At 44.9% G+C, this 27575-nt stretch overlaps 1 protein-coding gene across 2 annotated transcripts in view; it reads left to right on the top strand.

The window, feature by feature from the left end:
- The window catches only part of UVSSA (UV stimulated scaffold protein A), a 67365-nt gene that overhangs the window by 19432 nt on the left and 20358 nt on the right, over positions 1 to 27575 (top strand). For both annotated transcript variants that reach the window (XM_075261122.1, XM_075261124.1), the window contains exons 8-10: positions 7373 to 7469; positions 20870 to 21035; positions 21970 to 22095. In XM_075261122.1, coding sequence (XP_075117223.1) covers positions 7373 to 7469; positions 20870 to 21035; positions 21970 to 22095 — 389 coding nt within the window. The remainder of the gene's footprint in view (positions 1 to 7372; positions 7470 to 20869; positions 21036 to 21969; positions 22096 to 27575) is intronic.

The following is a 27575-nucleotide window of genomic DNA, read 5'->3' as shown; positions in this document are numbered from 1 at the left end:
AATGGCCGTTACTGGCTGGAGTTACTCCAGGTATTTACTTATCTATCCTGGCAGCGGCCGGGATCGATAAGTGACGCCCCGGGCCCCACAAACAGTATTGTTATACTCAAGGGTCTGAAAAGACCCCGAGTATAATGACTGGAGGCCCAGGAGAGGTAAGGGAACATAAAAAACTGTGTTACTTACCTCTCCGGGTAGTCTTCGGGCCTACTCGTGTGACGCCCTTGACTTCATGTGACCGGGGCCTGCATGCTTTGCGTTGCGACACAGGCCCCCCGGGTCACGTTGAAGATGGCTGCCATCAGCAGGAAGTACAGCAAAGCCAGGGATAGGTAAGTAACAGTGTTTTTTTATGTTTGTATCCCTCCTGGGTCTCCGATTATAATACTCTGGGGTCTGAAAAGCCCCCAGAGGATAATAATTGTTCATGGGTGTCCGCAATGGGGCATAATGCTGGGTGAAGGGGCCACAATGGGGCATAATCCTGAATGAAGGGGCCACAATGGGGCATAATGCTGGGTGAAGGGGCCACAATGGGGCATAATGCTGGGTGAAGGGGCCACTATGAGGTATAATGCTCTATGCCACTATGGGGCATGATAGTGGAATAGCAGGAATGCGGGGGGTGGGTTGGTTGGGGTATTCAGGGGAAGGGGGAGAGGGGCATGTCAAAAGTACGCCACGGTGCCCCGCCATTCCTAGTTATGCCACTGATTTACAGCCAATTAACAACATAATGCAGCCCTTCCCCCTCCCTCCAGTGTAATATATAAGTAGTTCATGGGCAAAAGAGTAAAATTGGTTTCCAGTTACACAACTATCTATTGTAGTGCTCAGTGATGAAAGCTCCCTGTATAGTCAGCAATAATGACACTCTTACTATGAAGTAGTTTTCGCCTGTCCAATATTGCTGTTCAGTAAGGCTGCTGGCACACTACAGTAACACTACAGTCTCTGGTCCGTGAATTTTACATCTCCATAGACTTCTATGGTGCTTGCAAAATTCATAGCTTTTTGCACAAAGAAGTCTATGGACCCGCCAAATCCAAGACCTAGAGGCCCGTGAAAATACAGCAGTGTGCAAGCAGCCACTAAGGATACCAGACACCCAAGGGGAGGGGGTGTTTTGGTTGTCTGTCTGCCCCTTCCCTGAGCTTGAAGACTGTTTTTTTTTTTCCTCTCACTTGGAATTCAGCCTGGTTGAATATAGGGTATCTGCAGTGCTCCTATTAACCCCTTCCCGATGGATCAGGAGCACTGCAGATCCCCTATATTCAGTAGACCGGGCACTTTCAGACACAGGGATACCTAATGTGTTTGTTTCACAGTCATTTACTACTTTTATATGTATTCTAGGGAAAGGAGGGATTTACAACTTTTATTTTTATTTTCTTTTAATATATTTTTTTAAAGCTTCTGTCTTTTTCACGATTTTATGGGAGATTCTATACATTACTATTGTGGCTGGTCATATACACCCCCCCCCCAAGAAGAAAAAAAAAATTTATAAATTTTTTTTTTTGTTTTGTTTTTGTTTTGCTTGACCCGAGTATAAGCCAAGGGGGGCTTTTTCAGCACAAAAACGGTGCTGAAAAACTAGCCTTATACTCGTATATACGGTAGGTTTTTACATTTTATAATCCTCCTTGCTGTAATAGAAATCACCCGAACATACTGTAGTGTACACTGACTTCATGGTGCGCTCGTGCTTGTATTGAGAAGCCAATTCGAACAGGCCGAGTTGTCAAGTCAAGGAGGCTTCATGGAGACTAAGTCCTACTGATCACCTGGAAATCTAGCATTTTGGCCCCCAGTGATCAGACACTTACCCCCTGTCCTGTCCATGACGGCAGTCCATACACATAACAGTCTTTCAGTTTGCAGATGACACAACCAGTCTCCCCATTCACATGCATTTTTGGTTCCGGTGAGCAGTAGTCACCTGCCAGAAAATAAAAGGATTGTTGGTTGAAGCAAACTACCCAATCCTTATGTCCCCGATGGCTGGTCCCTTCCATATTGGCAGATTCGGCCATTATTTATCTGTGTATGGCCATCTTTATTCTACAGTTTTATGAAAACTGGGCTTTGTAGGAAAGGTCCCTTAGCTTTCATTCTGATATATGTATGGGATTTCCAGTGAGTAGTGATCCTAAAGGGCATTATGTGATCCTGTTTAGTATTGTATTGAGAACGTGTCTCTCCCATCATACCTCTAGATAGAGCACAAACTCCATATTCTTTGGGAGGCGCTTTCTTCTACGCTCATTGTCACCCCCTGCTGAGCAGTTGCTACTTTTTAAGTTCATTGGCCAGTTGAGCGTATAAGAATTTCTTTTCTCTTGCTGCACTTCTATAATACTGCCCCCTATGGACAGAGATGTGGACCTGTAGGGTAGGAGATTGTCTTTATCTAACTGGGATTGTCTGGATTTTAAATATGATAGTGGATTAGTGGATAGGGCAGTCTCCTCATCTATTAGCCAGAAAGGAGAGTTACTAGAAAGAGTGTCCCTCATCCTGGAGGACCCAGTGTGTCCATACATTACACAGACAGCCTATTAAAGGGGTTAGCGTTGTCCAGTTTTTTTTTTTTAATGACCTATCCATTGGATAGGCCATAAATATATGATCGGTTAGGGGCTGACACCTGAAACAATCCTCTGTACAGAGTCGCTTCTGACACCCGTCCAGTACACTATAAGGGACTCAAAGCAGAACACTCAGTCCGCTGTATAATGGCCTGACGTCTTCACTCCAGCTTGCTACCCATTTACATTGCTGCTATGCAGCAGACTGAGCAATCTGCTTCGGTGCCGTACAGATGATCAGTCCAGGGGCCTCTACCGATCCTAAGGATTGGCCATTAAAAAAATTAATAAAACCTGGACAACTCCTTTAATTTCAATGCAAATTGTGCAATACTTTTTTTCTCCTGTGGAGGCACTGCGGGGAAATTAAACACTTCCTGGCAGGTTTTCTTTATGCGGTCCTAGTAACTTTGGACAACCTTCGAAGTAAAAATCCTATCCAACGTTGGGATAAAACGTAGCATGCGGTTACCTTTTGCATACGCCACTTGCCTCTAGGTTTATACCAGGGGTTTCCTAATGTGAAGTCTAACAGGACCTTAGCCTCGCCTCGATGTATCCGGTTAGCAGAGGTCAGCGCCAAGGAGCTACTTGTGTATTAAAAAATAAAACCTGCACGAAATGCAAAAGGTGCATACAATAAGCATAACGTTCCATTAAAACGACCCCCATATTTAAAAGCCTGGCACTATACGTTATGCATTGTAGAGCCAAACTCACATCTACCTTTTTAGGAAATTAAAAGCCATAAATTGTGTTTAGTGTTTGATATGCGCTGCTGTCAGTGAAAGCTGTAATGCCCCCTAAAACCTTGGGTTGCTTTTCACCTTTCATAAATTCCCGGGGAGATTCTATACAAAAAATAATTTTCAGCTCCGCAGCTCATTGTTATTCAGAGTTGATTGATCGTCGTCATTTACTCAGTGAGGAAGTTAAGTGCTCCTGTCATTTCCAGGAGTATAATTGGGACGTTTCACAGGTCAGCGATAGTGGCAGGGTTTCCCTTTTGATTAGTGTTAGACTGATAACAAAAATTACAGTTTCCCGTGATGGATGGGACCCATAGTGTCTAAATGCAGCGCTCATGCATTGTACCTAAACAAAATGAATTTGCATCTGATTATGTCTCCGGGTTATAGGAGACTGCGCTTTTTATAATGGGAGGATAGAGGACTAAGGGAAAAGTATGTTCTCGTTATCAGTACACAGATTTTCACCGCTGTCAGATTTGCCCCCACCCGTACACTTGACAGGCCCTCTTCTCCATATCACAATTATGCGTAACGGTGGGGTATTGTAGCGGCGGACAGAAGATGGGAATATTCGGAATACCACCATGTTTCTTAGGCTGAACCTTTCTCCACACAGTGTTGTATGAGGCCTTGTGCGTACAATGAACTTTTCCAATGGACCCTATTTACCTGAAAGTCCAAACTCTTTAATGGTATAGATATCATCTTAATGTTTAATATTGGGAAAACCAGATCTGACCGCTATAATCATTCATAGTGTAGCCCAGATCCCTAAAATGAGTTCAGGTCCCAGACCAGATCCCTAAAATTAACTGTACACTAACCAGGCCTCTGAAGTGAATTTATATACTCGAGTATAAGCTGAATTTTTCAGTTTTTGTGCTGAAAAAGCCCCCCTCGGCTTATACTCGAGTCAGCAAAAAAAAAAAATTATTATTTTTTTTATAGGAGGGGGGGGGGGGGGGTCTATGACCAGCCGCAATACCAATGTATAGAATCTCCCATAAAATAGTGGGGAAAAAAAGCTTTAAAAAATAAAAGTTCTAAATCCCTTGTTTCCCTAGAATACATACAAAAGAAAATGACTGTGAAACACAAACACATTAGGTATCCCTGTGTCTGACAGTGCCCGGTCTACTGAATATAGGGGATCTGCAATTCTCCTGCTCCGTCAGGAAGGGGTTAATAGAGCACTGCAGATACCCTATAGTCAGCCAGGCTGAATTCAGAGTGGGGGAAAAAAAAAACAGTCCTCAAGCTCAGGGAAGGGGCAGACAGACAACCAAAACACCCCCTCCCCTTCCCCAGCAACTACTGCACCCAAAAACTCTGACCATTTTAATTTTTTTAAATTTTCCAGTAGCTGCTGCATTTCCCCCCTAGGCTTATACTCGAGTCAATAAGTTTTCCCAGTTCTTTGTGGTAAAATTAGGGGCCTTGGCTTATATTAGGGTCGGCTTTTACTCGAGTATATACAGTAGCTAAAAACAAATTCCCAGACCTCTCAAATTAATTCAGACCCCAGACTAAATCCCTAAAATTAAATTGGGGACCCTTAAATTTATCATACCCTAGACAAGAATACTAAAATAAATCACACTCCAGATAGGCTTCTAAAATTAATTTAGATCCTGTAAATATGAGTTTTCAGGTTCTCCTCCTGTTCTCTTATACATGACTAGAAAACCTACGGTGCACTGAATTAAGCACACTGTCGGCTTTCCCATTATGTGTCCCCGGGCTGGAAATATCAGTGCTGTTACTTTCGATACCGATCTCTTCCCACTGTCAGAAGGGCATTCCAGGCAGACTAGCCAGGCTGTGAGGAAGCACCCCCGTAACAGTACTCAACCATAACCCTGTACTGTCAGTGGGGGCGTTCCTTACCTCCCAGGAATGACACTGAGCGGTGTTCCTCGCAGCCCAGCTAGACTGTCAGGAACGCCCTTCTGACAGTGGGCAGAGATCGGTGCTGAAACTAAGAGCACAGATATCTCCAGCCCAGGGGCACAGAACTGTAAAGCAGCACACTGTCGGCTTTCTAGCAGTATGTAAGACCGCATGTGCAGATGGACATGAAATATCTTATTTAACCACTTCAGTACCGGGCCAATTTGTGGTCCAGGACCAGACACATATTAGGTTTATTTTGTATGTGCGGTTTTGAGGGCTGTAACATTTTTCTCGTGTGTCCCATTCAACTAATTTTTGTGTCTTTTTTCGGGGACATATAGGGCTTTATTTTTATGTATGTAGTTTTTATTTTCAAATGTGTTTTAATTTTTTTTATATCTGGGAAAATATAATAGGAGGGAGATTGTGTCTGGTTTTTACTTTTCTCTTTTTTTTTTTTTTTTTTTTTTTTAATTTAATAACACAAAGTGTCACTGAAAAACTTTATAATATAGTTTTTCCTCTCCGTTACGGTAAATATTATTTTGTATGGTGTTGTCGGAGGTGGGGCTATAACTTTTAATAACAGCATTTTATTGGCGTCGTATTTTACTTATTTTTTTAAATTTATTTTATTTAAAAAAAATTTAAGACTTTTTTTTTTTTTTTTTTTTTGGATGGTGTCGCCATAAGGTCATAAGAGACCTTTGGGGACATCTGATCACTTTTTTTTCTTTGTTTAGGAGGCTGATTTCTCCTATATCTGGGGCTGGTACTTTTAGCCCCATTTGCAGGAGAAATACAGCCTTCTGCACATTATACGTACACACAGTATACAGAACTGATCTGGGTCCTATAGGACCCAGGGTAGGATACAGGAACCTATATTATTAACCCTCTTACCAGCAGACCAAACACCAACTCGGACTCCTTCTCTGCGTTCCTCACAGCCGAGGGATGACATTGAGCTGTAAGGCCAGCCTTTCTGACAGTGGTTGGGCCTTACATAAGACACAGGCTTATCTACTCCCCACACTCACTGCCCAAGTCCCTGAACATGCCTAGAAAACACTTCCATAGAAGTCTATAGGGTATGCGCCAGACTATTGTGTCTATGGTCCATGGTCCTTTTATAGGAAACAAGAAGTTACAGAATGTTTTAGGCTTAGTGACCAAAGTTGGAATTGCAAGGATTTTTTTTTAGATTTTTTTTTTTTTTAATATAGATATTAAAATAGAAAATTAAAAATTACATCAACAAATATTCTTAAAAAATGTGTTTAATATGAAAATGAGACTTAAAAAATAAGTCATTCCTTTTAAATGAAGTTCTGGCTGCCTGTAACCACCACTAGGGGGAGCTTAATACAAACTAATGTTTACATTCCCTTTGAACTCAGTGATAAGTCTTTCTTTAGTAATTATGATGATGTCTAATAGTTATATTCTTTCCACCTTTGATAGTTTGCTTACTGCAGATGATAGTCATGGTGGGGTGGCTTTAGCTGTGGGGTCAAAAATTATCCGAAACCAAACGACAATACAGATAACCAACGTGATTTTGTTCACGCCGGTTATTACACTATTCATGAGGTTCCACTTGCAGTCTCATGCGTACTGAACATGTCCGTACCGAAACTATTATTATACTTCAGGTTTCTTCATAGTTACTCACCTCTCCTGCACTGGCACCGCTCCTTCTTCTCCTCTGGTTTTCTGACTGACATCAGGAACCACTGTGGTCTGTAAATGGGCCTCAGTGGTTACACGGCATTGCATCGCTTGCGTCTATGTGTTCCTGATATCAGGTAGAAGCAGCAAAGAGAACAAGGAGCCTCGCCAGAGCCCAGGAGAGGTGAGTAACACTGTTTTTTATGTTTGCCACCTCCGCTTATTACACTCTGCTGACTGAATTTTGTGAGGTTTTCCCATCTTTGTGGTTTAAAAGGAGTATGGCCTAAAAAAAAAAAATAAAAAAAAAATCATTCATCGTAATTGAGGTAAAATTAATTCAGGTTGTAATCACCCAGCGCTAAGTCCTGGGATACCCTAATAGGTCATTGATACATCATAGGGGTAATAAAGGACTAAAATAACCCAAATCCTCTTCATCGTCCAATATTATTCTTCAACCAGGTGTCAGACAGCGATGAAGAGGATGACGATTTCGAAGAGGTTCCAGAGAAGGAAGGTTACGAGCCTCGCATTCCGGACCACCTTCGCTCCGAGTACGGTGAGTTTGGCCAGCTGTGAAAATCTCTATCCCGGCATGTTACTGCGGCAGTAAAGTAAATAAACAGCCATTATGAAGTAATAAAGAGATCATTGTTGTGGGTAATCTCTCCGACCGCCGCGAGGAAGTCATTACAGAGATAGGCAAGCCTCCATTGGCTGCAGACAGACAAATACTTTGTAGGGGAAGTAGCCTGGGAGACTGCGGCTTTATTTCATTCCGTCATGTAGCCTTGTAGTTTAAAGCCTGCCGCTGTTATGTGGACTACAAAGGAATATTTATAAAAGGATATTTATTTGGCGGGGAAGAAAAATATACAGCTCGCAGGGCGCTCTTGTAAGCGGCTTCCCGGGAGCTCTGGAATTACAGTCAATCTGTTTAATTAAATCCCATTACACAGAGCCATCTGACACCTCCTCGCACTATACAATTACACTCTATAGGAGCTTCGCCCCTCGCCTCTATAAAGACACGCACATTAGCCTCATCTTTGACGTACCTGTAATGAGATCGCAAAATATTTTAGGCTTAAAGAATCCGTTAAACTCTGCGCAGAGAGCGGCTGCCTTGGTATTTTAATGGCCTGCGTAGGAAATCCGAGGACAAAACGGTGGGAATTTTTTTTTTTTTTTATCCTTAAATAGCTATGTATGTAATGTGTGAGGCTGAATTCACACTAGCGCGGTAGAATCTGCTTAAAAACATGCAAAGAGGACTCTTCTCTCCGCCGATTGCAGTATAAAAATGGTGGAACCCGTTATAGTCTATAGGGTCCGCGGGTATTCGCAGGTCTTCCGCTTTTTGGTCCCCAAAGGGCAGAAACCCGAACGCTAGTGTGAACCTAGAATGTTTTCATTGGGAGGGGGCAGATCTGGCAGCCGCATACTATATACATGGTAGGGGAAATGACTAACCCATACGGTACATTTTTGGCACATGGACCCTTGTTGCTCCAGAGATGCTCCACACTCGTGACTTCTTGTGAAAGTGAGTGAGGCCGAGACCAAGGTGGGCCAGGGCGGGATACATTTATTATAACACATGAATTGTGGGTATTACTAGTTCCTGACGCTACACCAGTACCCGACTATCATTAGCTTGGCCACACGGGTAGGACTCTGCATTATTAAGAGGCTGGAGTTACTTAATAACTAATCCTTCACCAGTCAAGGAATTGGTTATGATTGGCCTAGGAGTCTTAATAAATTCTCCCCACTGCATGTAGACAAAATGAGCCAGGACAACTGAAATGTAAAAACATGACGGAGATCTGCAGAATACTGGGCGCTATTATAGTAAATCTTCAGTCTTTGATAGTCCGTACGACCACCTGCCCCGTACAAGACGCCTCTAGTGGTCAGCATGTAACATAAGCATCTTAAGCTTCTAACAGTCACATTAAGAAAAAAATTATTGCAGATTCTGAAGTTATGGCTCCAATAAATATTACTGACACATAACTCCAGTGCCTTATGTGCATTTTAGCCTTAAAGGGATTCTACCACTAAAGTAACATTTTTCCTATTTACCACGTCGAAATATCCTTAAGAAAGCTATTCATCTCTTACCTGTAGACGTGGTCTCCGTGGTGCCGTTCCTTAGAAATACCAGTTTTAACCGGTATGCAAATGAGTTCGCAGCAATGAGGGCAGGCCCCAGCGACCGCCTCTTCTGTCTTCCGTCTCGGTCCAACTTCCGACACCTGCGCAGTACGCTCCTGTATTGAGCTACAAGAGCAAGAGCAGCCTCCCAAAAATGGACGCTGGCTCCAGTTCAATACCGGAGCGTACTGCGCAGGCGTCGGAAGTTGGACCGAGGAAAAAAAAAAAATATATTTTTTTGCTCGACTCGAGTATAAGCCAAGGGGAACAAAAACTGTGCTGAAAATCTTGGCTTATACTCGAGCATATACGTAAGGAAGCACACAAACCCGTAGACTATAATGGGGTCCTTGTGGTTTCCACTTGGTTTCTGCACAAAAAATGCAGAGAGAAAAGTGCTGCTTCCAGGACTTTTCTCTTGGCATATTTCATGTGGATAGGGGAACAGAATGGCCCAAATGCATATGTGAACTTGGCTGCTTGTGTTCGCCTGCACATTGGTTAATGTGAAAGTTGCGGGAATATGTAGCTCTGCTTTCACCAGAGATATCTCTAAATCTATGGGGGCTACAGACATTCCAGATACTTGGCTTTAAAACAAGACCAAGATCGAAGCTCTAGCCCCCCCTGCTCCAGAGATAGAGCCATTAATAGTGACACGTTGCTCAAGTCCTGAGCAGGACTTGTCCAGAACTATAGGGGTACTTGCATCAATGCTTTTGGAAGTAGATTATAGCAGGGAAGGGTGACAGATGGGTAGATATAGAGTGGTGGGTTTCGGGGACAAAGAAAAGGAGAGAGGGGATCTGGCTGTTCAGATGGAAAAGAAAAGGAATAGAAAAGCCTCCTAGTGACCCAATCTGATGGACTGACTTCCTTGGTTTACATGGCTGTCGCCTCATCAAGTCCCTTTTTTTTTTTTTTTTTTTTTTATGCACTAAATATATATATTTGCACTTTCAATAGAATATAAAGTAAAATTGAGACCTCCTGCCTCAAGCGTTCACCTATACCGGAGAGCAGCCATTTCACGTCCTCACCTTCTGTATCCGGCAAGGTCAGAAGCCTCTCCCAGTACTTGACACTGCTGATCCTTTACCTGCAGTCCGGAGATAACATCAGACGAGTGGATTAAATTGATCCCGCGATAGCAGACGGTCACAAAGGCGTCTGATCTTTGGGCGCCACAATATTACAGAGGAAGAAAATATTCATCCATGTTCTTGTGTACAGGGCCATAGCTGCATGTATTACTGTGTGCGGAGGAAGCGGGTTGGATGTGAGGGATCACTGCCGGGAAATTCATGTTCAGTCAGGATCAATAGGAAGACGGTGTCTTGTATCTTTGTGTGACTTCAAAGCTCCAGCTTTAGAGACTTTTACTATTAAGAAACTGTCATTTAGATCAGTTTTCCATATCGCTCCTTTTGTATGTAGCAGGTATTCCAGCACGGACCACCGTAATAGATATATGATGTGTGATCTCAGACCACCATGAAAGATACATGATATCTGTGATCTCAGACCACCATGCTAAATAGATGACGTGTGATCTCGGACCACCATGATAGATATATGACGTGTGATCTTGGACCACCATGATAGATATATGATGTGTGATCCCGGACCACCATGATAGATACACTCACCGGCCACTTTATTAGGTACACCTGTCCAACTGCTCGTTAACACTTAATTTCTAATCAGCCAATCACATGGCGGCAACTCAGTGCATTTAGGCATGTAGACATGGTCAAGACAATCTCCTGCAGTTCAAACCGAGCATCAGTATGGGGAAGAAAGGTGATTTGAGTGCCTTTGAACGTGGCATGGTTGTTGGTGCCAGAAGGGCTGGTCTGAGTATTTCAGAAACTGCTGATCTACTGGGATTTTCACGCACAACCATCTCTAGGGTTTACAGAGAATGGTCCGAAAAAGAAAAAACATCCAGTGAGCGGCAGTTCTGTGGGCGGAAATGCGTTGTTGATGCCAGAGGTCAGAGGAGAATGGCCAGACTGGTTCGAGCTGATAGAAAGGCAACAGTGACTCAAATAGCCACCCGTTACAACCAAGGTAGCCAGAAGAGCATCTCTGAACGCACAGTACGTCGAACTTTGAGGCAGATGGGCTACAGCAGCAGAAGACCACACCGGGTGCCACTCCTTTCAGCTAAGAACAGGAAACTGAGGCTACAATTTGCACAAGCTCATCGAAATTGGACAATTGAAGATTGGAAAAACGTTGCCTGGTCTGATGAGTCTCGATTTCTGCTGCGACATTCGGATGGTAGGGTCAGAATTTGGCGTCAACAACATGAAAGCATGGATCCATCCTGCCTTGTATCAACGGTTCAGGCTGGTGGTGGTGGTGTCATGGTGTGGGGAATATTTTCGTGGCACTCTTTGGGCCCCTTGGTACCAATTGAGCATCGTTGCAACGCCAAAGCCTACCTGAGTATTGTTGCTGACCATGTCCATCCCTTTATGAGCACAATGTACCCAACATCTGATGGCTACTTTCAGCAGGATAATGCAATGCCATGTCATAAAGCTGGAATCATCTCAGACTGGTTTCTTGAACATGACAATGAGTTCACTGTACTCCAATGGCCTCCACAGTCACCAGATCTCAATCCAATAGAGCATCTTTGGGATGTGGTGGAACGGGAGATTCGCATCATGGATGTGCAGCCGACAAATCTGCGGCAACTGTGTGATGCCATCATGTCAATATGGACCAAAATCTCTGAGGAATGCTTCCAGCACCTTGTTGAATCTATGCCACGAAGAATTGAGGCAGTTCTGAAGGCAAAAGGGGGTCCAACCCGTTACTAGCATGGTGTACCTAATAAAGTGGCCGGTGAGTGTATATGACGTGTGATCTTGGACCACCATGATAAATATGACGTGTGATCTCGGACCACCATGACAGATATGACATGTGTGATCTCGAACCACCATGATAAATATGTGTGTGATCTCGGGCCACCATGATAGATATGACCTGTGTGATCTTGGATCACCATGATAGATATATGACATGTGTGATCTCGGGCCACCATGATAGATATATGACATGTGTGATCTCGGGCCACCATGATAGATATATGACATGTGTGATCTCGGGCCACCATGATAGATATAGGACGTGTGATCTCGGACCACCACTGATTTCCACTTTGATCCCTATAGAGAGATCAGACTTCTTTTTTTTACTGCTCTGAGGTTTCTATTACTGAAAAGTTTAATCAATATCTATTCCAGTCCATTGCAGTGCCTGAGATCACAGACTCCTTGTGTATATCTGACACCCAGAGGATCATTCCCTCTGTATCTTCCCTTTAATTCGGTGCTCATGTGATATGTCAGAAAATATTCATTGCGGAGAGTCTTAAATCTTTTAACCCTTTCATTATAGTAAGGCCATAGCTAATATCTTAGTCAGACCTTAACCCTTGAATATACATTTTATGCATTTTTTCCTCACTTTGTTACCAAGTTGTCTATAAGTAGTAGTAAGTGTAAGTCCTGAGTTAGATTTTCACTATATGCGTATTACCTGTTTTTTGGAGTTTTTTTTTTTTTCCAATTTGATAGTTCAGGTTTTATTGTGCGTCTGCTCCACGGACAGGACCAGCCCGTCTATATAAAAGTGTAATACGGGGTAATGGTCTTGGGTTCCTGCATGTAATAAAGCGTCAGTAAGAGCGCCGGTCATTAAGGGATTAGCCAAGTGAGCTGTGAAGCCATTACCCATTACCAAGTGTCATAGCAAATGATGGCGTTCAGTATTTTTAATCACTTTTCATTAGTGAAGTCTCTCTGTACATCTCATGCAGTCCGTAGTATCAGGAAGCCGGGGCTTATGGGAGAAGTCAGCAGCTGCTTCCTATTAGGAGAAGGTCCTGTGAGCTGCTGAAACGCGCAAGTCCCAAACATGCATAGTCAATGTGCTGAAGACCATCATGGCCGCCCCCATGATGGTCCTGCTGGGAATGTTATTTCCTTGTGATGTCCTTTAAACCTATATCACTCTATAAATGGGGTGTATTTGGAATTGGGGTGGGTGCACGCTACCGTTATTTAATGTACGTTTCTATGATGAGACATAGACGGAGCCCTTCGTGTTTTTTTTGTTTTTTTTTACAGTAAAGTCAATGGGAGTGGAGGGGTCTCCGTTTGTATCTGTCTGTGTGCGTTGGTTTCACCCTAAGGATGATCAAAGCAATGTAGTGTGAACATACCCTTATATATCGGGAGGTTATGTGGAGTGAGGGTCATGGGAATGGCCAGATAATATAATTTATCATGTGTATAGATGATAAATCTTTCCACTGCGGGGGGGGGGGGGGGGGGGGCAGACACCTTAATTCACTGCTGACGCCACCCTACAGTGCCCAAGGGGCTCAGTCACTCTGTCCAGTGCTGAAGCTCATTTGTTTTGGGAATTTGTGATGGTCACGTCCTCTTTTGTCATTTCCCTGTAGTATGCCAGGCATAGGCAGTCATCACTGGATATATGATAACTAGAGATGAGTGAACAGTAAAATGTTCGAGGTTCGATATTCGTTTCGAGTAGCCCCTCAATATTTGACTACTCGAATCGAATATCGAACCCTATTATAGTCTATGGGGGGAAAATTGCTTGTTTCAGGGGTAGGCAACGTTCGATCAAATTATACTTACCAAGTCCACGAGTGAGGGTCGGGCTGAATCCTCTGTGAAGTCTTCTCCTTGCAGCTTCCCCGCGGCGTCTTCCGGCTCTTCATTCACTCTGCCAGGCATCGGGCCTGGGTAGAGCTGACTGCGCATGCCCGCGCTACAAGCAGACATGTGCAGTCGGCTCTGCCCAGGCCTGATGCCTGGCAGAGTGAATGAAGAGCCGGAAGACGCTGCGGGGAAGCTGCACGGAGAAGACTTCTAAAGGTAGGAGAAGAACCAGCGTTGATTGTCCGACTGTATAGCATTCGGCCAATCAATGCTGGTTCTGCATCGAACTTTTACATTTGAACAGCGAGTGGTACTCGATCGAGTATGAGTATTTCGAATACCGTAGTATTCGATCGAATACCTACTCGATCGAATACTACTCGCTCATCTCTAATGGTAACCGCTAGATGGGTGACCTGGTCCCCCGGAGTCTATCCCCTACCAATGGCCGGGATTGGTCACCCCAGTCCCTTTTTCCCCTCGCTTAGAAGACCAACGCCAATCTTCATAGACCCCATCGCCAATGGGGCGTGCGCCCAGAGGGAAATGTATACTAGTTCATAGCCAGCATCCATTTCCTGCATCATTTACACCAGATTTTTTTTCGAGGGCAGCGTAACAACCGAAAAATTGTAATTTTTTTACGCAGATATTGCGATCTTTTATGTCTGGTGTACAAGGCCTACTAAATCTGTCCCAAATGTTGCACCAATACTGTGCTGGATCAGATGATCTCATCAGGACTTCTGGGCAGTATTCTATACAAAGTAAAAACTATTGGGACAAATGTGTAGAGGATGCAGAATACGGATGGCTGTGGGAGTGGAGTGAAGCGTCCCATCCATCAGGCTGTCTCCTCCATGAGCCGCTTTTATGCCTTCTGATACAATGAGGGGCCGGGAAGTGATTATTTCCTCTTTGTAATTAAACGGGAATAAAACATGATTAAAACAAACAAGTAATTGCATTTCGGAGACACAAGTTTTCCCGGGGACTGATTAAAAATGTTGTTTACACAGTCTAGAAGCTAATAGACTCATAAATTCATCACTACGAATGGACTCCGCGAACGCCAGCCATGATAGACGCTTCTCTTTCGAGGTAAGCACAAAGTACGCCGCTCTAGCCATAGATATAGCCTGGCTGAGCTCAATGGGACCGCCAGACAATGAAACGTTCCCCATTGTTTATCTGTGTTTTGTATCCACCGGAGATAAGCGGTGTCAGACGTGATCGACAGCCTCTAATCTCCATCCATTGTTGTCAGGGATTTGGAAGAAGTCGCTAAGGATCAGTCATGTAAGAATGACATTCAGAGGATACTTATCCTATTCCAAGAACTTCCGAATCTTGGAGAAGGATCCTTCATTAGGGTTATCCCACTATTAAAAGGGTACTCCAGGACTGAATCATTGATGCCCAATCCTTATCTTATCGGTGTTGGTCCAACCCTTGGCTCCCTTCAAATCCACTGGTACAGCTGCGGCTCAGTCCCATTCAAGTGAATGGGACTGAGCTACAGTATCAAGCACAGCCCCTAAGCAATATATGGCATTGTGAGGTTTCTGCACTCATCCGAACGCTGTGTTTTCTCTTGACAGCTGACTGGTGAGATCTTAGGTGTTGGCGATCGAGGATGTATCCTAAGGATTATATAGTTCACTTCTGGAAATCCCCTTTAAATATCCTATTTATTGTAGAGATCCTAAAAAATTAACAAAACTTGCCCATTTGCAAGCTGATAAAGAGATCCAGTGAACAGTTATAACATTTACTTACATAGTATGGCGCCACCTAGTGTTCAAAGTCTATAGCAATGTGCACGTCCATCTAATGAGCTGAGTGCTGGTGGACACACATGCTCTGTAACACTCCCATGGCCAGGTCTTTTTATGGCGATTCCCCTTTCATGGTGGAGCAACCAATAGAAATAGCTAAGGTGACTTTCTGTGAGGAAAGGCAAAAAGAGGCTATATTAACAGCTGCCAGAGGGAGAAGGAGACCGATTCATTCTATAGCCAGCAATAAGGGAAAAAAAAGAGAAAGATGGTAAAAAGAGAATTTTAATGCATTAAAATTTGAGAGAAAATTTAATTTATTGGGAGTTGGACCCAGTAAAAATTCAGCAGGATTCCTAAAACTTCTTCAGCCCCTTAGACTATGTCCCATCCTTCTCGTCTGTCTCAGGTCTGCGCGGTTATGTAGTCAGCAGTACAGGCTGAATGTATAGGCTATGTTTGACAATGATGTCCGGGGGGCCGATAGCATCAACAGCGCCACGCTCACTCCAATCTGTCTGCCGGCAGGCCTGATAACCAGGAGTGACATAGAGGGGGAAGTGTCCAAAGCGAAGAGCACATTGTATGTATCTTTATCTGTGCACTACATGAAGAAGGACCGCGGCTGCAATGTACTTCACCTGTCCCTGCCGCCTTATCACTGCCCTGGTGTGAATAACGGCGTGTCTGCTTTACACCACTGCTTTATCGGGGCCCGGCAAGTGCACTTGTAATCTACTTGGAAAGATGAAGCTGTCAGTATTTCACTGAGATTTAGTGAAAACGTATCTAAAGGATCCTGCCGGTCCAACTGTGACTGCTACTCCAAGATCTAGCCCCCCCATAAAGATGCGACCCCCCCCCCATACTATGTTATCTCTAAAATGGCAAATCAAGAACATTTGGCAAATACTTAAAGGGATGTTCCAGACAGAGGCAGTTGTCACCTGTCCACAGGATGGATAGTAAATGCTAGATCACTGCCGGACCACTTGCTGTACAAATCACCAGAATTGGGGAAAGCTCTCAAACTCCATTCATGCTCATCCCAACCGCAGTCTTGGAACGGGGAGGGTGGTTCCCTGTTCTGCTGATCAGAGTGGGTCCCAGCGGGATAGGTACCCAACGCTTCTAGATACAATACCTCATCTAAAATGAGGACATTTGTTCAGGGCAACAGACTACAAACAATTCCTATGTAGTCTGATCCTGCAGTCATATGCTCTTCCATCGGTCGCCTACTTTTTGATACACTCGACGTTAGGAACCTCCACCACTGATTTTGTCAAAAATGTATGCTGCACTATTGTCTGGTAATGTCCCGGGCTCCCCGACCCGAAGCGCAACGGAACCCATTGGGCTCGCCGTGAAACTAATCCTGTACTTCTGGTCTTTATATTATTCCTGTAGCTATAGCTTCATATGGGACACCGCTACCAAAAGTACAGTGAGAATAGCAAAGGGCCGGGCATGACAGGAAACGGCTGGTCATATCCAAGCCAGTCTAAAATTGATGGCCAGGACTTAGCATTTCAACTCAGCCCTGCAGATAGATAGGTTAATGTCACCAGGACCAGAATATCACTCCAGCCCTGCAGATAGATAGGTTAGTGTCACCAGAACCAGCATATCAACCCAGCCCTGCAGATAGATAGGTTAGTGTCACCAGAACCAGCATATCACCCCAGCACTGCAGATAGATAGGTTAGTGTCACCAGAACCAGCATATCACCCCAGCCCTACAGATAGATAGGTTACTGTCACCAGAACCAGCATATCACCCCAGCCCTACAGATAGATAGGTTACTGTCACCAGAACCAGCATATCACCCCAGCCCTGCAGATAGATAGGTTAGTGTCACCAGAACCAGCATATCACCCCAGCCCTGCAGATAGATAGGTTACTGTCACCAGAACCAGCATATCACCCAGCCCTGCAGATAGATAGGTTAGGGCCACCAGAACCAGCATATCACCCCAGCCCTACAGATAGATAGGTTACTGTCACCAGAATCAGCATATCACCCAGCCCTGCAGATAGATAGGTTAGGGCCACCAGAACCAGCATATCACCCCAGCCCTGCAGATAGATAGGTTACTGTCACCAGAACCAGCATATCACCCCAGCCCTGCAGATAGATAGGTTACTGTCACCAGAATCAGCATATCACCTCAGCCCTGCAGATAGATAGGTTACTGTCACCAGAACCAGCATATCACCCCAGCCCTGCAGATAGATAGGTTAGTGTCACCAGAACCAGCATATCAACCCAGCCCTACAGATAGATAGGTTACTGTCACCAGAATCAGCATATCACCCAGCCCTGCAGATAGATAGGTTAGGGCCACCAGAACCAGCATATCACCCCAGCCCTGCAGATAGATAGGTTACTGTCACCAGAATCAGCATATCACCCAGCCCTGCAGATAGATAGGTTAGGGCCACCAGAACCAGCATATCACCCCAGCCCTGCAGATAGATAGGTTAGTGTCACCAGAACCAGCATATCAACCCAGCCCTGCAGATAGATAGGTTACTGTCACCAGAATCAGCATATCACCCAGCCCTGCAGATAGATAGGTTAGGGCCACCAGAACCAGCATATCACCCCAGCCCTGCAGATAGATAGGTTAGGGTCACCAGAACCAACATATCACCCCAGCCCTGCAGATAGATAGGTTAGGGTCACCAGAACCAGCATATCACCCAGCCCTGCAGATAGATAGGTTAGGGTCACATGAATCAAGTGGTGTTTTTCCCTTGTGAATCGCTGCCTCTGTTGCTGAGATATCGCTTTTTTCTCAATAGTCAAATAAGCTCTTTCGAGCAATGAAGGCGTTGCGTCACCTCAATTGTTGCAAAGACAATGCCCTCATTTTCCCAAATAGTTCTTTTGCATATTGATATAAACCTAACCTATCTATCTGCAGGGTTGGGTTCTGGTGATAGACTCCCTTTGAAGGGGTTTTCTAGCATGTAGGTGTTACAGACTCCAACAGATATGTCATCTATGTCTGATCGGTGGGTGTTGTACACCTAGAACCCACACAGATCAGCTAATTAGGCTCCCTCCCTGCGCCAGAAGCTACTGCACTGGATGGGGTTGGATTCAGCACTTCTCCTATTTGAGATATAAGAGCAGATCTTCTTTTCGGCAGCCAGATCAACTGCTTGGTAGCGATTATGGGCGTCTGACCTATGATGTGGATTAATCATCAGCAAAAAACAAAACACCCCTTTAAGGATAAACTATCAATTATTAAACAGTTGGTAACCCCTTTAAGACTAACTAGTTACTTGCATGGTGAAATATGAAGGTGCAGTATGTCTATGGGGTTGCTTAATATCGGGTGTATGTGCGATATTGTGAAGGGTTTTTTTTTGCAATTTTTGTGCCCAGTTATACCATGTAGAAGTGATATTTTGTGAGCCTTTTCCATGCAGTATTAGCCCCCGTCCTCCCGCTACGGGCTTGTATGTTGTACGGCTCCTCAGCCGGCCGGCTCCGAGCAGTCATATTTAGGTTTTTCTTCGTAAGCCCACACAGCTGTTAAGCCCGGTACATAGACTCTGCTTTTATCTCCGGCAAGTGAATTTTCACGCAGGGGCTTTTATCACCCTCTCTAATCCCACCGTTTCTGTCAGGACATAATCTCTTTCTCAAATTTACATTTTAATTACCAGACCAGCTGAACTGGCGAAAATCAATAATGTCAGCATTCCGCGGCCTATCTCCGAGCCGGGAGCCCTGCCTCTCTATTTCCCACTATCGATTGATTTTCCTGAACACAGTCCTCTTTATTTCTCCCAGCAAATAGGTGCCATTTGGTCATTTAAGGCATTAAGAAGAAAAAAAAATAAAAAAATCTCTTACCGTGTTACGATTGCGCTCAAACATTTTAATGCGGTTCTTTATGGGATCGTACGGGAGATTTGTTCATTTAAGATTGCTACAGATTTAGCGCTTTGACTCTTGTTAGGATATTGGATTATATTTAAAAAGGGGTTTATTCATTTACACACTGCAAATTGCCCGCTTACCCTGACAATAAGGGTTTTATGTTGTCCCCTCACACACCCAGTGCCCTAAAGGGTGTTTGCGGACTCATTCGATCGACGTCTGTCTATGAATTTTAAATTAAAGAGGACCTTTCACCACCTTTAGGGATTTCTACTCATCGCGTCCTTCAGTCGGAGGTGATCCACTGATTCTGGCACAGTTGGAATTTTTTCTCTAGCCTCCACCGTTCCTGAACAATCACACTGTTAGTTTCTGCACCCAGTATACTAATTAGGCTGGTGGGCGGGTCCCAGACTATCTTCTGCAGCCTAGGACCGCCCACCTTGCCCTGGAGAGGTTAGTTAGCATATTGGGTGCTGAAACTTACAAGAATGATTGCTCAGGAATGGTGGGGGCTAGAGAAAAAATTCCAACTCCGCCGGGATCAGTGGAGGGGAACAATTGAAGGATGCAAAGAGTTGAAACTAATGGTGATGGTGAAAAGTCCTTTGTAAAGGGGCCCCAGTTCCTATATCCCATTAGGAAATTACTAACAAAGGGGTCATCTATTCAAGATCTTCATCTCTTGGCCACAGTGGAGAGCGATTACAATTGTCAATCTGTAAGATCTGTCTTGTCCTGCATTACACGGACAAAACACTGATTTGAATAGACATTGTGTAATACTTTGTTTGTCCTGTGGTGGCGTTGCAGAAACACTGAACACTACTGCCAGGTTGACCCACAGACAACTTCTGATCACACAGTCACCATTTGTATTTTGCTTATTGTGAAGGGATCCTATAAGTAGGGATTGTCCTGTATGGAGGTTCCCTTTTATATAAAATACACATTTAGGGCTAGTTGGAGTTTTTTTGCAGGTGGATTTTGACGTGGAATTCGCCTCAAAATCCGACTGCAAAAAAGGCTCCCATTCATTTCAATGGGAGCTGCTCGCTTCTTTTTCCCGCTAGCGATTTTTTTTTTTCCAGCGAACGGGAAAAAGAAGCGGCATGCCCTACCTGCCCACGGCGTTCATGGTGTGAGACTCACTCCCGATTAGGCCCATTCATTCAGGTCTAATCAGGAGTGGGATGCTATGCACTGTATCGGCATCCCGTTGCGGCTAGCTGCACGGAGAGTTCACACGGCGGAAAAAGTTTCTGCCATGTGAACATACCCACAGTGTGTTTTGGTGTTGGAATCCTCAGATTCTGCACATATATATCTGTGTTGTGTTTCCCTTTATTTGCATTGACTGTAAATGCATTTTCTGGCTATATCGAGCGCTAACCTTTCTTGTTGTTGTAGGTTTGGGTCCTGCTCCTAAGGCGACCCCACCAGTAAAAAAGCAAAGAACACAATTTAAACCCCAAAAGCCCAACCGAAATTATGAAGAATCTGACCCGACCTGTGCGGCTGCAACACTAAAGACCATGCGGGACAAGCTGCAGGCGTTCACGTCCTCAGCCTCCAGGTATGCAATGACTACCAGGGGTACACAGAAGTGCCTGCATGGATTCTAGTGAGAACACTGTAATGTTTAAAGGGGTTTTCCAGGTTATCGATATTGAAGATCTATCATAAGAATAGGGTTAGTCCGACATAAGAATAGGGTTAGTCCGACAGCCCAGATGTCCCACTGATCATCTGTTCTCAGGAGCGCCGAAACGAACACAGAGAACGGACCTGAAACAGAATGGAGCCATTTTTGTCTGACAGTCGATTCTCTGTGTTTTGATGACTGCTGAAATGGATTAAGCATTGGAGGTCTTAGATGTTGGTCACCCACTGAGCTCATATTGAAGACCTCTTTCATTTTTTTCTGAGATTGATGTCACATTTACAATATCTGAAATCTCTATGCAGTGTCAAAGAGGGTTGAGCCCCTATAAAACCTTGAGATCAGTGACTTCCTCTACGAGATGTTCTTGCATGTATCTACACGCATAAGGCAAAGTTTACATCTGCGCGAACGTCTCTGTCGTTGGGTCCACCAAAATGCTGGAGAGCCGGCACGCTAAAACAGCAGTTACCCCTGGACACTGCCTACCCCATTGTCTATATTGGGGTCTGCTGTTTCTATGCTGAAAAAGCGCCTCCGTGGAGGTGGTTTCTGCAGCAGTCACTCTGGTGTGGATGTGAACTTGGCCCAAGAGGGTCATTTTATATATATATATATATATATATATATATATATATATATATATATATATATATATATATATATATGACTTTGGTGGGTGCTAGGGGCTTTTATACTTGTTAGGTGAGTGAGCGACTCGCCATCAGTCCCATGCCACATACAGGGATGTAAGAATAGATTACTTTTAATAGTGGGCACCATGTTGAGAGCCAGGTTTGGCACCATTGCCCATGTAATGCCATTTTGTGTCTTTTTCCCCTCTCAGCTCAGGCGAGCCCAGCAGTACGAGTGACAAGCGGGAGGAAGAGTTATCCAGAGCACCTGTCGTCCCGTTCGGGCTGGATCTGCACTACTGGGGGAAGGATCAGCCCACAGCTGGCAAAATACTCAAGTCAGTAAACTGTTTGTCTTCTTCACAAGTGGGGATTTGTGGGGGGTGGATGCGGCTTTCCTAGCCCTATTAGTATTAATTTCGGGGGCTGTTTTCCTTGTTAAAGCAGAGGTCATGGTCCGGCCAAAGAGCTGAGATTAGGGGAATGAAGGGCCGTCTGGTTTACAGAGGGGTGAATGTCAGGCCAGGAACCATCTGGAAAGCCGCAGTCCTAGGAGAAGGATTTCTCACCAGCGACCATTCAGCCTGCCAATATGGAGATGCTCAAGATCTTCACACGTGATGTCATGATTTTGTCTAAATGAGAAAAATCATGTCTTTAATAGAGATGAGCGAACACTGTTCGGAACAGCCGTTCCGAACAGCACGCTCCCGTAGAAATGAATGGAAGCGGCCGGCACGCGGGGGGTTAAGCGGCCGGCCGCCGGCAAAGTCAGCGTAACTGGTGCTTCCATTCATTTCTATGGGAGCGTGCTGTTCGGATCGGCTGTTCCGAACAGTGTTCGCTCATCTCTAGTCTTTAACCAGATGCCTACCTCTCATTCACAATATATGTCCAGGCGGTCGGTGTCTATTTTGCAAGGATGTACCCATAGACCTTACAGCTGCGGAAGTAGCGAGTCTGCTGTTAGAAGAAGGCAGAGACCTTTCTTTACTATCCGTGACTCCTTGATCATTGTATACGCCACGCTTAATGGGAGCCGCCATGATGTGGCCCAATGATCACATGTAGTTCCAGGGCTCGGGAATTACAGGAGCTACCAAATGACCCAGACCAGCTCTGCGCTGTACCCTAGGAAGCTGCCTCTGCCCCATTTATAGGTGAAACGATCAAAAGTGATGCTAAAATGTACCCCAAAGATCTGTCATGACCCTACAGGTGGGGTCACAATGTAGAATAATAAATTGACAAAAAAATAAAAATAAACGGAAAAAACAGGTGAAGATATAATAACAATAAAGCTCTATATACCTTCGAAGAAAGACACAAAATTAATTGAATAATAGGAATAAAGAATTTTATAGCCCTCAAAAGCACATGTACCAAAAGATGCAAAGATGTGTCCTATCCAAGAGCCATAGACGATGGCCTGGCTCTGAAGTGGAGGAATGTGTGCCAAAGGTACAGATATTAATTTGGTAGCCCGACAATAGTTGCGGCTTTCTGGTCCGTTTGCGGTCCCGAACGACAGAGAACTGGACCACTAATACAGAGGCTACATACATAGCCCGGCGGACCCTATTGATTGAATTGGGGTCCATTGACGGTCCATTGCTTCTAAACTGAAAGCAGCAGAGAAAAGTTTTTTCTGCCGATTTTTGGTGGTTTCTTTGATAGAGAGTGAACACAGTCTAATACCAAAAAAAGATAAAGGTAAAAAAAAAAAAATAGGTCTGTGAAAACCACCATGTGCGCAAACTTGCATATTACAGGGATTCAATCATTAAAAAGCAATTTTTTTGTCCCTCAGATGTAGGAATAGCCTTAAGAAAGGCTATTCTTCTACCTTTTAGATGTCTTCTCCGTGCCGCCGTTTGGTAGAAATCCCAATTTTCTTCTGTATGCTGTTTGAGCGCAGGGGTCCGCCCCCAGTGCTGCGAGAGAAATCTCCAGCACCACCTCTATTGGTGTCGGGCCTCGGGCAGAGCTGACTGTGCATGCCTGCAGCCATTTTCTTGTGGCCGCTTACCCCAGCTTACTGTGTAAGCAGCCACAAGAAAATGACTGCTTACACTAGTTTACTGTGTAATTGGCCACAGGAAAATTGCTGTGGGCATGCGCAGTCGGTTCTGCCCAAGGCCCGACGGCAAAGCTGACTGTGCATGCCTAGACGTTTGAAGCCAGTGCCGGAAAAAGACGCAAGGAGAGGCCGTTCCAGGTGAAGATAAGGGTGGCGCTGGAGAGTTCTCTCGCAGCATTAGGTACGCCTCCAGTGCTGTTTGAATGCTAAGGCCCGCCCCCTGTGCTGGGAGAGAACTCATTTGCATACAGAAGAAAACTGGGATTTCTACCGAACGGCGGCGCAGAGAAGACCTCTAAGGGTAGGAGAAGAATAGCCTTTCTTAAGGCTATTCCTACGTGTTAGGGACATAAAATTGCTTTTTAATGATAGGATCCCTTTAAGGACCAAAGCAATCTGGTCACTAAGCGGTTAGGAAACATTATTACTCGGTAAAGGTAAGATACACATCCTCTGCGGCGGCCTTAGATGTAGCAGTGCCGCTCCCGCTTCACGCTGTGGTTGTAGAGGGGCCCCGGCTTTCGTCTCCCCCTCAGCTGGCGCTTGTCTTAGCCGCGGCACTTTTATTTTACAGCTGAGTTATTCAAGTCACAGGTGAAATCAGAAGCATATTTCAGCGGCTGTCGAGCGCTCGCTGTACGCCTTCACTTTTATGCCTCGCCATAAAATAGAGGGCACACCTCTGAACCTCACAGCTTATTACTACACATCTGCCAAACTAACAAAACATAATTTACTTCCCGACACAGCCCCTCTGACCAGTTTATGGCTAGGAAAGATGCCGGGATATAGGGGGAATATTTTCTGGTCTCACTTTTTACAATGGCCCAAAATAGTTTTTATTGAATTAAATGGAATTTTTAAATCCAAAATGGTGCAAAATTCTGCCCTGGATAATCTTGTAAGAAGTATTTGTAGGGATTAGAGGGCTGCAAAATAAGGTTTCACTAGTTAGACTCCCACCTATCAAGAAAACAAGGGGAAACCATAGCTTTTTACAACTCCAGTAAACAGATAGGTCCTCGATTGAAGATCAGCAGGGTCTGACCCCCCAGGCCCCTCACCAATAGGTTGTTAGAAGAAACCACAGAGTTCAGAGGAGCATTGCGGCAAACCTAAAGCACGGCCATACATTTGTAGAGTAGCTTTGCTTGCTATCACAGGTCAGCCCTTTCACTTGAATGGGACTGAGCTGTGTATAGGCATACATGATTATATCACATCGCTTGGACGGTGAAATGGTAACGACGCTGGAGCGTCCATGGGGGTCCCAGGTATCAGATCCCTGCTGATCTTCAATTGATGACCTAAAGATAGAACTTGTACAGTATCACAGTATTCCCCGCCCCCTCAGTAACAGTGCTAGTCTCACAGCTTTCACCCTGCATCAGTGCCAGCCACACAGCAACCTTCTTCCGAAACAAGGCCGGCCACACTGTGTGTCCTCTGTATAACAGTAAAAGCTACATAGTCATTTCTCTCACTCCCAGCAGTGCCAGCCCAAAGTATTCACCCCCCCAACAGTGCCAGCCCACAGCATCCACCTCACAAGAATGCCATCCATATAGCATCCACCCCATAACAATGGCAGCCACACTGTTTATTATTCCCTTCCCCCATAATTGTGCCATCCACAAAGCATCTTCTCTTCCTCCTCCCATAACAGTGCCAGCCGTATAGCTCCCCCCATAACTGTACTATCCACACAGCCTCCACCTCCATAACAGGGCCATCCCACAGTGTCCACCCCACAAGAATACCAGCCCCACAGCGCCCCCCCCCCCCCATATCACTGCCATCCACGCAGCCTCCATCACCATATCACTTTCATCCACACATCCCCGTAACAGTGCCAGCCCCACAGCGCCCCCCATATCACTGCCATCCACACAGCCTCCATCCCCATATCACTGCCATCCACACATCCCCGTAACAGTGCCAGCCCCACAGCGCCCCCCATATCACTGCCATCCACACTGCCTCCATCCCCATATCACTGCCATCCACACTGCCTCCATCACCTTACCAGTGCCATCCCCACAGCATCCCCCATATTACTGCCATCCACACTGCCTCCATCCTCGTACAAGTGCCAGGCCCACTGCACCCACCCATATCACTGCTATCCACGCAACCTCTATCCCCGTAACAGTGGCAGACACACAATTTATTCCAAAATGAACAGAAGTAAAACGCCTGAAATAGTATGAGTGTGAGACCCTGAAATCTGCAGGAAACACAAAAATGTCTAATGTCTATGACCGGCAGAAAGGGGCTCCTTTTTCAGAACAGGGCACATAGTTATCATAGAGTGGGTGTTCCATGACCACAGCAGCAGATTCCCACCACCCACAGAGATAGCGCCACTCTTGTCCATAGGCCTTGTCTGGTATTGCAGCTCAGCCTTATAGAAGACTTCTTGGAGAGAGGTTTTGTGTTATTGTGCAGGCTTCTAGCACATGAAAGGTCACCAGTAGATGGTCTGGCGGTGCGTCAGAGCACAGCATTGACGTATATTGCCCTGCACGTTTCATTCATGTCACATTTCATGCCCGCTGGAAGAACATACATTGACCAGCGGCTTAACTGTTTTGTGTTCACCTCATCTCCTACACGGCGAGGTTATCTCCGCCACCGCACTATTGACCACACACTTGTGTCGTTTAATTGCTTTCTGGACGAGATGAATTTGTAGCTAAACTTATGTCAGGTTAGGGCAGTGGCGGCGTAATACATACATCTATAGCCGCCGCCGCCGGGTGTCCACAGACCTGTCACTTGTTAGCCATGGCAGGAGGGACTATAGTCCGCTCTATATTTCTAGTGGTGGAAAATTGGTGTTCTTAATTAAAAAAAAAAAAAAAAAGCAAAATTTTTTTAAAAAAGCAAAAATCACCATTAAAATACCCCAGAGATGTAGAAGTGCAGTAGGTGGCGCCACATGCCAGTGGAGACATTGTGTTAACGGTATAGTATGGGCAGGGTAATGGTGGGCAAGTGGTGTCATGTTAGATTCCTCTGTAATGTAATGTCATGATACAACCGGAATGTAAGTCTAAAGATGTAGCAGAGAGGAGTTTGTCATGTGCAGCTTCTTATAGACGTAGAAGACAGGAGTCACTTCCTATAGACATAACAGGGCTGAGCTCTTCACCTGAAACTTGTTGACTGGTATTTCTTCTAGGCATAGCAGAGCTGAGTTCTTGACCTGACCATGTAGCACAGCTGAGGATGCCAAGTACTCTTTCCTGCGGATGTAGCAGGGCAGAGTTTGTCACTTGGCGAGTGTTATGTGGACACAGTTATAGAAAAGACAAGTTTGTCAGCTGCCATTTTTGTTTACAGATGTAGCAGTGGTAAAGGGGTTTCCTATAAAGCAAGTTACTGTATTTCTTATACATAGGATGGCGGATAACTTGCAGATCAGTGGGGGTCTGACTGCCCAGATCCACAGTTATCAGAAGAACGAGGGACTTTGGTCCCCTCCGTTCCAAAAGAGCTATGGTTTGGCGGTGTGGCTGTCCTATGAATGGGGTTATCTGTGAGAAGACAAGCCCTGTAACTGAATTTACTGTATGGTGTGTGGGGGTGGGGTTACAGGTAAGGAAGTTCCCTATTGTGTTAGCCCAGGTATCCAAAACCTGGAGGTAGTACGGAAGAAAATGTACAACCCATTACATTGCTCTTTTTGGGTTTGATAAATTAAGCTTTTAATATTAGTTTTAGGGCTAGTTCACA

Source organism: Leptodactylus fuscus, chromosome 1 (genome assembly GCF_031893055.1).
Source record: "Leptodactylus fuscus isolate aLepFus1 chromosome 1, aLepFus1.hap2, whole genome shotgun sequence".
Taxonomy (NCBI): domain Eukaryota; kingdom Metazoa; phylum Chordata; class Amphibia; order Anura; family Leptodactylidae; genus Leptodactylus; species Leptodactylus fuscus.
Note: the sequence above shows the minus strand (reverse complement) of the source record. Positions and strands in the feature narration are given on the sequence as shown.